This window comes from Lathamus discolor, chromosome 3, assembly GCF_037157495.1.
Source record: "Lathamus discolor isolate bLatDis1 chromosome 3, bLatDis1.hap1, whole genome shotgun sequence".
In the NCBI taxonomy this organism is placed as follows: domain Eukaryota; kingdom Metazoa; phylum Chordata; class Aves; order Psittaciformes; family Psittacidae; genus Lathamus; species Lathamus discolor.
In genome coordinates this window covers 7982225-7998121 of record NC_088886.1, presented here as the reverse complement: position 1 = coordinate 7998121, position 15897 = coordinate 7982225, and the positions used below count along the sequence as shown (strand labels likewise).

Genomic DNA, 15897 nt, shown 5'->3' with positions numbered 1-15897 from the left:
GTAATACAAAGAATTGCATCAGTGATGAGCCCAGCATCACAGAACCTGGGACACCTGACCCGGACCCCGGAATCCACAGCCACAGGAATGAAAGGCAAAACAAGTTTCTCACAATGCCAACAATCAGCCATTGGAGTAATCTCCCCAGGGAAGTGGTGGATTCCCCAGCGTTGGATACTTTAAAGACTCAGCTGGAGAGGGGGCTGGACCGTCTTGTCTAGACTGTGCTTTTGCCAAGAAGGGTTGGACCCGCTGGTCCTCGAGGGCTCCATCCAACCTGGAATTCTGTGGTACTACTACATACCAAAACTAACCGGCCCTGCTGCCTGCTTCTAAAAACACCTTGCAGCTGCCCACCAGAGGCTGTGTGACCTTGATACTGATGACAGCAGCACTGGGTACTGTACCCAAGCAAAGGTGACCTTGAACATGACCCATATATTCTAGAGTTAACATTGCTCCACCTCCTTAGGATGATCTACTGAACCCTGCCAACCGCTGGAGATGAAGTTCCTGTGTCTGCACCTATGGATAGCAGAGGCAGTCTGCAGCCATCTCACACCACCACCTTTACCAAAACACCCAGAAAAGCACCACAGTCAGAAAAAACACCAGCTCACCCTGGAACTGCATCTGTGACACTACCGACAGCAAGCATGGCCCCTGTGGCTCCAGCTTTGCAAGCACCCAACACGGCTCCAGTGCCGAGGAAGCTGTTCCTTACCTCCATGCCCTCTGTGCTGCAGGGTGAAAGCAACAGTGAGAGATGAAAACTGTCCAGGATATCACGGCTTCTACTGATCTCACCACACTGCTTTTCAGCCACACCGGTACCTGACTAACATGAGAGAAACCTTGCTTAATTTTATGATATAAAGCAGCCCATGGGGTGCATGTTACTGCTGTTTTGTATTCTCTCTATCAAACAGCCAAGAAGAGGGAAAGCAAGTAGAATTCCATGCAATGCACGATTCCACATAAACATTTTGCCTATGTTTAGCCAGCAATAAAAGTAAATAGGCCCAGAGATTAAAAAACCACCCCAAAATAATGGCACACAGCCCAGTCCTACAAAAACGTTGCTGAATCTGGAGCAAACACCATGCGGAATTTTACCACAGTGCAATGCAGGTATTTCTTAGCTCCCTTGCTGTTCATAAATCCCGGAGACAGGCATTGACTGGGCATGTTTTTGAAATGAAGTATTTGTACTCGTTTTCCAGACACCCAAAGCAAGCCTAGATAGCATCTGCAAAAAATACTCTATGATGATAAATCATTCCATTAAAATACTTGCCAATACACGCTTTGCATGGGATCCATCACAAAATGGTGTTTGTAGAACATAATGAGAAAAGCAGCAAGTTCGGTTCCAGGCTGTTCAGGTTTTCCAGTCTCCTTCGTCAGTGTCGTTTCCAACCATTAACCATCTTCCTGCACAGCCGTAAACAGCATGACTCACCTCTTTATCTTCTTGTCTTCCTCCCAAAGGAGGAACCACCCGGAACGCGTCGTTTTGGTCATTTCATATACGTTGGCTTTGCTGCTGTGTTCTTGTGCTTGAGAAGATAAATGCATCTCGCAGGTGGAACTGAAGGCTGAGGTGTTGTATTTGAACTCCTGGGAGCGTTTTTGCATCCTGGGACTGACCTCTAGGAAAGCCTTGTTTCACACAGGGGAGCGTGACCTGATGCTTCTGCTGGGCTGGAGACATGCAAGCTGTCAAAGCTGCCACCCCAGTAAGTCTTGGACGCAGGCCACAGATCAACTGGAAATACTGAGGCACTCAATATAGAATTTAATGCCAAAACCAGTGTGAAATGGGAGGAAATGATTGATATGATCCTGTTCAGTGCTACTGTATTTTACAAAAGGCAAAGCTTCCTAAGCCAAGTTTTGAATGCTGTCTCACTGCAGTGTAAACAACCTGAGGCGCTGTCAAATCGGGACAGTCTTTAGACTAACCATCCATGACAATGCATTAATGGCAGATCGCAATAGAGCTGCCTATCAGTAACAAATCCAAGCATGCTCCTGTGCCGCTGGTTTAGCTGAGCAATCAGAAGTGGGTGTTTCCCACTTGTTCCCATTATGTTTGTGACTTCATTAAAATCTCCTCTGATCATCAAGACCTGTGACCAGGTTCAGCTTCAGCCCACTGCTCTTCACCCAACATCTCATCTAGTGTTACTTACAGGAGCTAGGTGTTGATGTAATTACACCTTGTTAGACCTCAGCATAAGCCACTGGCTTTCCAGCTCATCTCCTCCCTCCAGTTTAATGAGACACTATACATACATGGATTCCATGTATCAGATCTGATGATAAAAGCGATGCTCATTTTAGGGCTTTTCCCTTCCTGGCCATTACCAATTCCAGATGATGTGATACCACATGGGGCATGATGGCAACTGCTGCAGACATACAGGAAACAGGGATAAAGAATTACAGTTTATAAGTTTTATAGTAAAGGTCCTACCAAGTGCAGACACCTACTTTCTGCTGTATGAGTTAGTAGCTTGCCTTTGGTTAACTTCTCTGGCTTTGCTGAGGACTGAGTTGATACCAGCAATCATTGGCCAATGCTTCATACACACAGTGGGTTTCTCTAGCACTAGTCAGACAACTCAATGTTTGAAAGCAGAAGGAAGTGCCCCTTCTGCACAAGAGGTGTTGACTATACCCATCTGAAGCAGTACTTAAGTTTCCTGTATCTTAGGCCATGCTGAAAGTCCTTGACTTGTGATTCCATCGGAGTATCTGCTATCTTCTGGGTAGGTGAATATACTGAAATGCTGAGGCTGTTTGAGTGCATGCACCAATAGGGCCTCCCCTAGTTAACTGCGTCGGGACTCAGACTGATGAAGCAATTTACCATTCCGGGGAGCTGCTTCAGGCAGAATGCTGAAGCTTCAGGAGAAGCTGTGGAAAAGCAAGCCCAGAATGGAAAAACAAGCCCAGACTGACACCACTGAGGTTTTGATCCCTGCCATGGAAGAGCATCAATATGAAGAAGTACGCTGATGAACAAAGAGTAATGGTGGGCAATTCAAAATGTAACATAGAAAGAAAAACAGACGCAACAACAATGTACCAGACCTTCCATTCATCCTTTAGCACTTTCCATTCATGACTTCAGAATAGCACAGTCCATAAATCTTTGTTGTTGCATAAAGAACGTGACTATTTCCTATTGTTTGGGAACTCAAAAGAGCAAAAGCATGACTACTTGATCATGGCTGATTACAGAGTCCTCAGCTGAAGCTGGAGATCAGGTCCATGACATGACTGGTGTTTGTGCTTGACCAAAGATGACCATGAAAGCCTTAGTATTTTCATTGCTGCAAAGCACCAGGGAAGTTGACTGCACGCTGCACAGTACGTCCTTTGTGCAGTGTATCTAACATCAGGCGAAACTCGGTTGCGGGTGACATTTCAAAGAGCGTTTCAGTGACCTCGAGGGATGAATCTACAGTCAGAGGGATTGTTCACTTACTGCAAAGCACAATTTATGCTGATTTTTATGGCATTGCTTGCTTAAAAGATGCTAAGACTGCCCAAACAGTTGAGAGGGACACAACTGGAAGAAGAGGCGTTATATGCATGAAATAGAACAAGAATCTTCTTTATTCTATACAAAGAATGCCTGGATTTTTACACTCGAGTGTGGATGTGCAGTATGTAAATAGCGTCACTTTATACTGAGTTTTATCTGCATTGAGAAATTTATTTGAACTGAATTTCTCTGAGAAAGTCACTTTAAAAAATGCATTCTTCATCTATGACTTTTAGCTTGGGAAGACTTTTAAAAGGGTGTCTATTTTTAAGACAATGCAAGTTCTCCATGCTGAGGAATAGGTGGTTCTCTCTCCTTGCATATTAATTTGCAATTATAAAACAATATCATTTCCCCAGAGGAGGTAAAAGCAGAGCTATAAACTGTCAATTTGCTGTTGGGGACAATCACTTTAGAAAGAATATTCACTGTGAGGTACATAGACAGGAATCTTCCTGACAAACATCTCCATTGGAGAAAAAGGGCTGTCAGAAGACCTCCTATCTCCACATACCAGAATGGGTCATGGGGAAGAAGCTCTTTCAAAAGGGAGGTAGAAGTGAGCCCCCAGAACCTGCAGGCATACAAACACGGAGCTAGCCTGGAGAACAGTAAATATGAGTCAAATGTTACCTGTCACATCTGACTTCACCAGTTTAGCAGAAAAGCAGCAGTTCTCCAGCAGTCAGCACTGGGAAGCAGACCCAGCTCACTGCTCTATTCCCAAAGCCCCTTAACACAGAAATTCCCCAAAAGGCCAATAAAGAGCAAAGAGATAAAGGGCTCTCCTTTGAAAAAAGCAGAGCACTGTGCCAAGGGAGCCTGCTCCAACCCCAGCTTCTTACCACAGGAAACAAGGCCACGCAAACTCTTTAATCACAGACAGCTCAAGTTGGGCAAACCTCAGAACAATCGTTTTCCAAAGGAATTGGCTGTCACAGTAACCCCTGTTGCTGTACAGCCAGTGCAACATCGCCATTTCCTACATGACCTTCAAAGACTTGTGCTTTAAACTCGATATAAACCCCACATCATGTCCTTTCTGCTGAAAAAAACGGCTTCCTAAGGACCTCCCATTTTTTACCTTGTCAAAGAAGTGATGCAGTTTTATGCTGCCATCACCTTCCCCCCCCCCGATCCTCAGTAAATCATTCAGCCGCCACAAGAAGCAGCCTTGACATGAAAACCAAATTAAAGAGCAAGTCAAGACACTTGCAAAAGGGAGACCATTGTTTCACTAGCAAGTTTCCTACAGAAGCAAAAACGTGACTGGTGAAAGCTGGTAAAGAGAAGCTTTCCACGCACAAGTAGAAATGCTCTGGATTCAGAGCTGTGTTCCTTGTGCACTGAGATCTTCTTACACCATTTCAACTAAGCAGGTACTTGGAAAACGTGATGCTTCCTTCTCAACCGTGAGCAGTGCAAATCCAAACCGAACTTTATAGATAACAGATTAAATCAGTGAATTTTAACGTCTGGTTGTTCGATTTTGACCAATCGCTCCCCTTTACATGGTAGCTTGCTTAGTAAATGCTGTGAATGCAAGAAAAAGGCACACATGACTGAAAAATGAATTGCACAGACGTAAGTATTCAAAAAGCCGCTGTTGGAAAACCACTCTTTTTCAGGGTTATGGTTGTTTGGGAAGGTTTTTTGCCATGTCATTACACTAGATTAATGTTCTATGCATCACCTTGAAGAGTTTCAATGATTTGGTTTCTCACCGACTTGAAAGAGAAGGAAAAAAATTATTCTGAAGTGTCAGGAATTTTGTGCACCAAAGTTTGCAACCATCAGGACATCAAAGAAGAAAAAGTTACGACACTGCCGAGGCTCCCGAGTGCATTCCATTTTCCGGGGCGGATTTGGCTTGGTGCAGGGCAGCTTGAATCCTGAAGTGTGTTCTTGTTTCCATGGAGTAATTCTTGTAGTTTTGTCTAAAACAAAAGCAGATCCACTCTCATGAATATATATTTTTAAAACATTTTCAAGTTATCTGTCTATTATTGTTCTAAGCAAAGCAAGTGCAGACAGCAGAAAAGCTGTTCTTCACAGGCTCCTTTGTTGCCTACTCTAAAATACAAGGCATGTGTTCCTAGCCAAACAATGCAGCTCTTTGTTCTTTATTTGTAGTTTCACTGTCTGGCAATTACCAGAGAAATATAGCTTAATAAGAAATGGAATCTGGTCCACTCAATCAAAATACTGAGTCCTTAGTAAGTATCTATAACATCCGCTTAGTTCACATTCAGAAATTAGATTTCTCCCCCCCCCCCCAAAGTATAACTGGCAAATTTAAATACAAACATTTTCAGGGTTTTAAAGATCATATTCATAAGATTCATCTTAATTCAGCACACACATTGCAAGGAAATAGAGCAGGGAAGTGGGGGGAATAGAAAGAAAGAGAGAAAGAAGCTGTCCTAAACCAGAACGGGGGAAAAACCCCATCTCCATCCTATGGTTATGAACGATGTGTGCAGGAAATAAGGCCAGACAATTTGCTGCCCTAGAAGCTTAGAAAGAGAAAGTGGGCACACAGAAGACACTCTATCAGCTTCCAAGGAGCAATTCACCAGCCCAGGGAAAGACTGGCAGGACTTCCCCCACAAACATCTAAGCGGCTGACTCAGCACTGTCACCTGCCCACAGCCTCCAGTAGCTATGTCATGGTCTAAAGAGTTACAGAAGCATTAAAAGACTCTGTATTTTCATGGAAAAGAAAGAAAACTTGCCCCTAGGACCACATAGAAAGTGCAGATCCTCCTTAATAGGAATTAACATGTCAGCTCCTGCAGGATGGATACAGAATCCAAATACCAAAGAGGATTAGACCACACTAATTTTCTTTTAGAAGGTATTTGTCATCTTCCCAGAAACATCACATGAAGTATTGAACAGCCTGCATACCTTAAAAGCATTTCAGTTCAGGATTTGTAATTCAAATCAAGCATGGAAGCATGCTATCTGTCACTACAGCAGTCTCTTTGTGAAAACAAGGAATTCCACACCCATCCTACACCAGCTTATAATTTCATGTATGCAACACCCAAGAGGCTGACTGACAGAAGGAGGTGACTGGGCTCTGCTGTATGCTGATAGAAACCCTCTGGAGTTTTTTCTTTAAATTAAGCAGAATTTGTCACTCAGATGCTGTATTTTTCTCACCAGTAGGCTGATATTCCTGCTTGTAGCTTGCATTTATGCAAACAGAAATACTTCCATGCACGACCAAGCCAAAACTGTTTATCATCTCACTCCACTCCTTCTCCCAGAGCTGAAACATTCAAGCCAGCAGCAGAACGTGGATTTAGGTCAAGCAAATCAAGCATCATGCACAAGCCAAGTGCTCGCCTGCACTCCTGCCAATGGCAAACCTAATTCTGCAGCCCTGAAACCCACCGCAGACAACGCGTTCTCCCTCTAGTGGCTTCCAAGACACTGAGCATTTGTACCTGAAAGCTCTTAAAACCTCAACATTTCGACGCAATGTAGCAGGTACAGGTGGAGATGTGAGGACTGCGCTGTTGTTTCTGACTGACTGAAACAGGGATGGTGCCTATGGTGGTCTGGTTTACTTTGTCTGCAGACCATTACGGTTTCCCGGAGTTCTTTGAGCACAGCAAGTCTGCGTGTTTGCTTTTCATATGCTGGGTAACAAATGTTTAAGAGCTGTTGTCTACTGGTGCTTTCTTTAAGCCAAACACCTACCCGTGAGGGACCTGTGGCTTGAGCCACACAGAGCTGTCAGGGGAGAAGTGCAGTGGATGAGCAGCAAGCGACACAAGTACCAGATGGAACGAGAGGCTCTGCATCATTAGTTTCTAGATCTCTTCTTAAGAGAGATTCAAACACAGGAAGCGAGGATGGGAGGAGACGCTGGCTTTGAGGAATGCGAAACCAACTGAAACACTTTCCATTGCGTTTTGCTAATGCAATTTTTGCTCTTCTTAATATCTTCCAGGAGTCTACAGAGAAGCAGGCTCACAAGCACGGGAGATTAAGAATTGTAGTATTTTAATTCGTGTGTTGACAGGCTTTTGGCATAGTCTTTGGTAGGCCGATTTCCCCACTCTGTTTTGCACAGTGCATTGACTTGGACAAGAGCTCAACACAAAAACTCAATGTGACCTCCCTGAAACGTGGGGTCAGGCATCGGTTTTGCAGCTGCTCACACCTGCGGCAGTGACTGGTGTGGCTCTGCGCTTGGAAAGATGCGGACATCTGGACTCATTCAGGCCCCAGGCAGAGCTGAACTGCCCTGGTGCAGAATGACTGAAGAGGGCTTGTTTGCTTTGGATTCCCTCCTCTTCTTCCTCTTTCCCTCTCCAAAATTTTGGCTCAGCAGAGAAGTAGAGGCTCAGAAAAGGCAAGCCCCATATTTTGTTGAGTTTCTAATAAAGAACATACATGATCAAGGCCAACCACTCCTGATAAACCCAGTCTGATAGAAAAATCAATCACACAAACCAGGAAAGCAGATGTTTCAGCTGCCTTTTAGGTGCAGATGAATACAAAGATACTAAATGCAACCTGAAGCATTATCTTAAATGCATTTCATCAAGGAAAGAAAACAGCAATGCCAGCCGTTACTTTGAGTAATGCTGTTTTAGCCGTAACACAGAGCTTTGATGTAATTTAATATAACTTTTATGAATAAATAAATAGACTACAAAGATTATTACATTTTGTTACACATGGATTATTTCTTAGGGAAGCCTTTGACGTTTCTAGTAGCATCTTCACAAGTTTTTTTTACTCTTATCAAAATAGACAAGTAACTCACAGACTGAGTGATCAGATAATGCCTACCACTAGAAAGGTCCAAAGCAAACCGAAGGCATGCATGCTTCCATTGAAAAATGAAACAATGAGTTTACATGATACTAATGAAATGTTTCTCCTTCCACTAACCAGTAAAATACCATACTGACCCATCAGACATCAGCACAGGCTTTTCACTTGCTTACTTTGCTCTTTCCAGTAGTTTTATTGCTTCTTCTCTTCTATCCTGGTCTAGATACAGTATTGCCAGCTCCAGCAAGGCGTTTGGAATTAGGTAATGGTCATATTTTATCTTCTTCTCACTGCATTGGAAAAGAAATAGCCTCAAGATTTGGAAGTGATAAATGTTTCCCTTATTTAACAGCTCCAAACACAAATACATGGAGATTAACTAAGATCAGAAAGAGCAATCAATCTCTATTACAAGACTTGCCATGTTTTCTATCCAGAGCTACCTTCCAGGTGATTAAATGCGTATTTTTGCATAACCATCCTACACAGTAGGTAATTTCTCAGGATCACAAAGTATTGCCTTCATTATCAGGGAAGTACTAGAAAGGATGACGATGTCCATGTGAACTGACAAAAAGAGATGCTATTGATGTATAGATATTTCATGTATAATCATGCTGCCACCTGTCTCTGCAGACTTCATCTGGCTTTCTGGACACAGCTTCTTCATGACTACTAAGGGGAAGGGGGTAAAAAAGGGAAGTGTTATCTCAAATATTTAATGCACCTATTGTCTCCCAATAGAGGAGAAAATACCTCAGTAAAGAGAGCAGATCTGCAATCTTTCTTCCATACCTGGCTAAAAACACTGGCAATTAAAACTGTGATTACTTGACATCCAAAACCAACTAAAATAAATATGAAAGATACTGCAGTCCTTTCTTTTCTAGTTCTCTCACAGTTGCATCTCTTCTTATTTGAAATGAATAGTTACTGAGAAATTCAAGAGCCCTCCCATATGTCAGGTATGAGAACTTACTTTAAATAGATGTAATTAAAATGGTCTTCTGCTTCCGAGATCTTGCCCAAATGCTTGAAGCACAAGCCCTTTAACAGTTTTATCACACACTGGTCATCTGCCAATAATTCTGTAGCTGCAACATGAAGTAAATGGTACATTTTAAAACATTCTAGAGCAGCAAAGACTTTCCTACCTGTATAGAAGGTTTTACATAGGTAGGTGTGAGCACAATCCAGTTATTGGAACATGGGACAGAAAGAAATAACTGGTCAATTCAGTTCATTTAATGCAGACACAAGCATGCATCAAGCTTTTCATACATAGAGCAAACTTCACCTAAAAATTCTTGGGCTGTTTTTTCCCTCCTTGATCCCACTGAATCCCACTCTTTTTCCACAATCTTACTGTTTTACACCTAAAAACTAATTTAAGGTGCCCATTTTGTAAATATTGAGGTCCAATTTATAACCTCTTAACCTTATGCCTCTATTGCCCTTTAGTATCTATGGCTCTTCTGTTTCCTTGACTTCTAGTCACATGGCTTATTCATATGGAAGTGTTTTATCAATTCTCTGCCTTTTAATGGCTAAACAGAAATACTCACCTCTTTTTGAGTTTATACTTTTAGTGTCAGTCTTACCAGCCTTACCAGTGCCTACTTCAAAGTCATCACTATCAACGCCTTTTCCCCATCAGAAAATTCTTGCATGGTACTTTTCAAAGAACACATCTGGCTTTTCTGTAGCTGTTCCATACAGGCAGCTGTAAAGTTTACAAGCAAACTCTCCAGCTTGCTTGCTCATTTCCAAGTCATGAAATACAAACTGAAAAGAATTTCGGCAAAATGTGTGATACTGCATCTTCTGCAAGTGAATGTCATCCTGTTTTCATTGCTTTAAACCTTACCTGGTTCTTTCTCTATAACTGCAGCTGATTAAATGCTGACACACAGTGCATGAAGCAGCTGTTTTCCTTTAGACTAAGCAGTTGGAGGCCTTGGTCATACAACTGGAGTCACTTCTGTTGCCAAGTCCCACAGAGGCCTCTACATATGTATGTCACCAAAGCAAATTCAAGGGAAGATGCCCAAAGACTATGCAGCAAACTAACTTGAAGGAACAAGGAAGAGGGCAAAAGCTGACATACGTTATGTGCACAGTGAGAGACTCTGGGCCACAGAAGAGTTATTTCATACAAATAAAATAAAAGCAGATCAGTTGTCTCTTCTGGATATCTGTCTCAAGAACACCTACACATGCATGCGTTTATTTTACTTACAACATAAACTGCCCTGGATTGTTTAGGCAAATATTTAGGGACCTATCCCAGATGCAAATCTGATATGTATAATTGTATTTCTAGGCATTAATTCCATGAACAGGCTTCCTTTACATCTTATATAACACTGTTAGGAGCACATCCTCAGATTCATAATACTTGAAAATACTTGAAAATGCAATAGTTTAACCCAACACTGTCAAGAAAGCTCAAGGAAACAGCAAGTCACAATTCGGAACAGGTAAACTGTTGGCACGTTTAAAAACAATCCCACTTTGATTACAGAGTTTCGAAAACATGAATCAGCTTCTACAAATCCCTGCAAAAAGCCAGCCTTATCCCCAGTTTGCCAACTACGGAAAAAAGGGAACAGAGAAATAATTCAGTTACTCAAAATACTGTAAAAAAATGGGTGACAAAGAAGTTGAAAGGGTCAAAAAGCCTTCTTCTAAGATGTCACCTCCACTGAAAATACTCTTCTTCAATTAATTAACAAGGAGACAGCTTTAGCTGGTCTTTCCAGCAACTCCTTAAAATGCTGTGTAACACAATGTGCACAGGAAGACAAAGGTCCTAGAAAAGGACTGCAGTGCAGTGATTTAGCCCATATTCCTTTGTCAACAGGGGGCTTGATCCTTTTGCAGGAAGATAGTATAGAACAGTAAGATCAAATATTTAGTAAGGGAAAACTTTGTGAGGAAAGCTGTGCAGACTGCTTGCTTTCCCACAGGAGATGGGAAAGACTGGCAAGAAATAAGCATCAATTCAACTTTCTCATGGAAGCCTAATTAACAGACTGACAGAAGATGTGGTAGCAGAGCCTGTTCCAGTTCAATACCGTCTTACACCCATTCACAGCGCAAAGGAAGCTCGACCCTGACGTGCCAGGTTTCTATAGCATACTGTTGATACACAAATACCACTCAGCCCAAGGTCACATCATAAATCAACAGCACTTTTAAAACAGAAGACCAACTGATCTCCTATTTATCCTTAATAACAGTATAATAATAATACAGTATCTAAGGATAACAAAGCTTCATGACTGTAATCATGTCAACGCATATGCTGTTTTGATCTAGCAAAATAAACAGTCCTTTTACACATGTCAAACTATTCCTAATGCACATCTGTGGATGGAAAAATCACTTGCTACTATTGTAACTTATTGCTGCATTAAAAAGGAAAATAATTACTATCTGCATAAACAGTTTATGGTTTCATTACTGATGTTCCTCCTACGATCAAATTAACTACTAATGAGTGTGTCTCTATTTACAGATAATATCTTTAGCTATTGCACTCTGAAATACCTGCTTAAACCCAACCACTGATTACCTGAACTTCTTGCCAATGCTTCTTCTGCTTCAATTAAAGTCCCTAACATGCCTTCTGTTAAGTTGGGACATTTTCCAATTACAGCATAGCCATTCCAGATATACATCATTTCCTAGGGACAGGGAGAAATGACAGCATCATTAGTTACAGTACTGGGTAAATGCAATTATCAAATACTTTACCTTATCCCTGTATGAAGAAAAAGTTACAGATTCCTTCAATAAAGGGTTAGTTTGTAAAAACACATTTCATTGCAATTGAAAATTTGTTACATTGGATTTCAGAACAAATTAGCCCTGGAAGACAACTACAGAACAATTTCCTACACACAATGCAAGAAGGATTGCTTGAACAGACTACAAACACAATGTCACTTACAAATGAAGACAAGTACCAACAAGACAGACTTAAAACATACATGGCACACAGCTAACTCTCCCTTGATAAAGGTCTCCTCTTGGTTTTCAGTTCCATCCCAATCAGAGCAGTAATCCTAGAATCATAGAATAGTTAGGGCTGGAAAGGACCTCAAGATCATCTAGTTCCAAGCCCCCTGCCATGGACAGGGACACCTCACACTAAACCATCCCACCCAAGGCTTTGTCCAACCTGGCCTTGAAAACCACCAGGGATGGAGCACTCACAACCTCCCTGGGCAACCCATTCCAGTGCCTCACCACCCTAACAGGAAAGAATTTCCTCCTTATATCCAATCTAAACTTCCCCTGTTTAAGTTTTAACCCATTACCCCTTGTCCTGTCACTACAGTCTCTAATGAATAGTCCCTCCCCAGCATCCCTATAGGCACCCTTCAGGTACTGGAAGGCTGCTATGCTCCAGGCTGAATAGCCCCAACTTTCTCAGCCTATCTTTATATGGGAGGTGCTCCAGTCCCCTGATCATCCTCGTGGCCTCCTCTGGACTTGTTCCAACAGTTCCATGTCCTTTTTATGTTGAGGACACCAGAACTGCACACAATGCTCCAGGTGAGGTCTCACAAGAGCAGAGTAGAGGGGCAGGATCACCTCCTTCGACCTGCTGGTCATGCTCCTTTTGATGCAGCCCAGGATACGGTTGGCTTTCTGGGCTGCGAGCGCACACTGAAGCCGGCTCATGTTCATTTCCTCATCGACCAGCACCCCCAAGTCCTTCTCTGCAGGGCCGCTCTGAATCTCTTCCTTGCCCCACCTGTAGCTGTGCCTGGGATTGCTCCAACCCAGGTGTAGGACCTTGCACTACTACTTGAGGTGGGCTGGCATCAGCCCACCTCACAAGCGTGTCGAAGTCCCTCTGGATGGCATCCCTTCCTTCCAGCATATCAACCGGACCACACAGCTTGGTGTCATCGGCAAACTTGCTGAGGGCGCACTCAATCCCACCGTCCATGTCAGTGATGAAGATGTTAAACAAGACCGGTCCCAACACCGATCCCTGAGGGACACCACTCGTTACCGGTCTCCAGCCGGACATCGAGCCATTGACCACAACTCTTTGTGTGCAGCCGTCCAGCCAGTTCTTTATCCACTGAGTGGTCCATCCATCAAATTGATGTCTCTTCAATTTAGAGACAAGGATGTCGTGCGGGACAGTGTCAAATGCTTTGCACAAGTCCAGGTAGATGACATCAACTGCTTTACCCTTGTCCATCAATTGTGTAGCCCCATCATAGAAGGCCACCAAATTGGTCAGGCAGGATTTCCCCTTAGTGAAGCCATGCTGGCTGTCACCAAGCACCTTGTTGTTTTTCATGTGCCTTAGCATGCTGTCCAGGAGAATGTGCTCCAAGATTTTACCAGGCACAGAGGTGAGACTGACTGGTCTGTAATTCCCCGGGTCTTCCATTTTCCCCCTCTTGAAAATGGGGGTTATATTTCCCTTTTTCCAGTCGTCGGGAACTTCACCTGGCTGCCATGATTTTTCAAATACAATGGCCAGTGGCTTAGCAACTTCATTCGCCAGCTCCTTCAGGACCTGCGGATGGATTCCATCAGGTCCCACGGACTTGTGCACGTTCATATTTTGAAGATGGTCTCGAAAAAGATCCTCTCCCACAGTGGGCCCAAGGTCTTCATTCTCACAGACCCTGCGTCTGCCTTCTAAGACCTGGGTGGTGCGGTCAGAGCCTTTGCCAGTGAAGACCGAGGCAAAGAAGTCATTCAGAACCTCAGCCTTCTCCAAATCCAGGGAGCCAGTTCTCCCAAAAGCTTCCTCAGGGGGCCTATGCTGTCCCTAGTCTGTTTTCTGTTTGCTACATACCTGTAGAATCCCTTCCTGTTATCCTTAACATCCCTGGCTAGGTTTAATTCTAACTGGGCCTTAGCCTTCCTAACCTGGTCCCTAGCTTCCCAGACAAGATCCCTGTACTCTACCCAGGCTGCCTGTCCTTGCTTCCACTTTTTATAAGCCTCTTTTTTCCTTTGAATTTTCCTCAGCAGCTCCTTATCCATCCAAGGAGGTCTCCTGCCCCTTCTGCTGCACTTCCTTCTAGTTGGGATGCAGCACTCCTGAGCTTGTAGCAGATGATCCTTGAATATCAACCAACAGTCTTGGGCCCCCCTGCCCTCCAGGGCTATATCCCATGGAACCTTACTAAGCAGGCTCCTGAAGAGGCCGATAATAACTAACCTCAATGTACTGCTTCCATAGAGAATATCTGAAACCTCGGGATAACAAAGCAAAACAGAACAAAAAGAAAACCAACCTCCCCAACCTTTAAGCCGAGCTCCAAAGAAACAAACAGAATTTTAGAGCTGAACTGTAAAGCCCTTAAATTCCTCAGATTTGTTTGTTCCCACAGAAAGTAACTCCTTTCTTATTCATCTGTTCTTAGGGTAAATGGTATTAAAAACTTAGGTTTTAACAAATAGGTTTAATTCCTATTTGTTACTGGGGTTCTCTCTTAGATTACATCACCAGACCAAATGTGCTCGTTGCCATTAGCAATCACAGAGTTAAAGACGGAAACAGACTGGTCCTCAGAACAAGCTATTTATTCTATTTATTTAGACGACCTCATCTGTATTTGATCATTTTAAGCCTTCCAATAAAATTTCTGCACAGGGAAATGGGCGAGGTGCCTGAGGATTGGCGGATGGCAAAGGTCACACCAATCTATAAGAAGGGCAAGAAGGAGGACCCGGGTAATTATAGACCGGTCAGCCTTACCTCCATCCCTGGAAAGGTGATGGAACAACTTATTCTTGACTCCATCACTAGGCATATCAAGGATGAGGGGGTCATTAAGAACAGCCAACATGGTTTTATGAGGGGGAAGTCATGTATGACCAACCTTATAGCCTTCTATGAGGAAGTGACTAGGTGGAGGGATGATGGTAGAGCGGTAGATGTAGTTTTTCTTGATTTCAGTAAGGCATTTGATACTGTCTCCCACAGCATCCTCATAGATAAGCTAAGGAAGTGTGGGCTTGACGATCAAGTAGTGAGGTGGATCGAGAACTGGTTGAAAGGAAGAAGGCAGAGAGTTGTGGTCAATGGCGCAGAATCTAGCTGGAGGTCTGTGACTAGTGGAGTTCCTCAGGGGTCGGTGCTGGGACCGGTGCTGTTTAATATTTTCATCAATGACCTGGATGAGGGAACTGAGTGCACCCTCAGCAAGTTTGCTGATGACACAAAACTGGGAGGAGTGGCTGACACACCAGAGGACTGTGCTGCCATTCAGCGAGACCTGGACAGGCTGGAGAGTTGGGCGGGGAGAAACTTGATGAAATTTAACAAGGGCAAGTGTAGAGTCTTGCATCTGGGGAAGAACAACCCCATGTACCAGTACAGGTTGGGGGTTGACCTGCTGGAAAGTAGTGAACGGGAAAGGGACCTGGGGGTCCTGGTGGATAGGAGGATGACCATGAGCCAGCAATGTGCTCTTGTGGCCAAGAAGGCAAATGGCATCTTAGGGTGCATTAGAAAGGGAGTGGTTAGTAGGTCAAGAGAGGTTCTCCTCCCCCTCTAC

General features: G+C 43.4%; 1 protein-coding gene across 4 annotated transcripts in view; it reads right to left on the bottom strand.

The window, feature by feature from the left end:
* Positions 1-3609: 3609 nt before the first annotated feature.
* TTC39A (tetratricopeptide repeat domain 39A) overlaps positions 3610-15897 on the bottom strand; it is a 51279-nt gene continuing 38991 nt past the window's right edge. For all 4 annotated transcript variants that reach the window (XM_065673367.1, XM_065673368.1, XM_065673366.1 and 1 more), the window contains 4 exons: positions 11931-12042; positions 9333-9447; positions 8527-8643; positions 3610-5493 (listed from right to left, as the gene is read on the bottom strand). In XM_065673367.1, the coding sequence (XP_065529439.1) occupies positions 5373-5493; positions 8527-8643; positions 9333-9447; positions 11931-12042 (465 nt within the window). In that variant the 3' untranslated portion in view covers positions 3610-5372. The remainder of the gene's footprint in view (positions 5494-8526; positions 8644-9332; positions 9448-11930; positions 12043-15897) is intronic.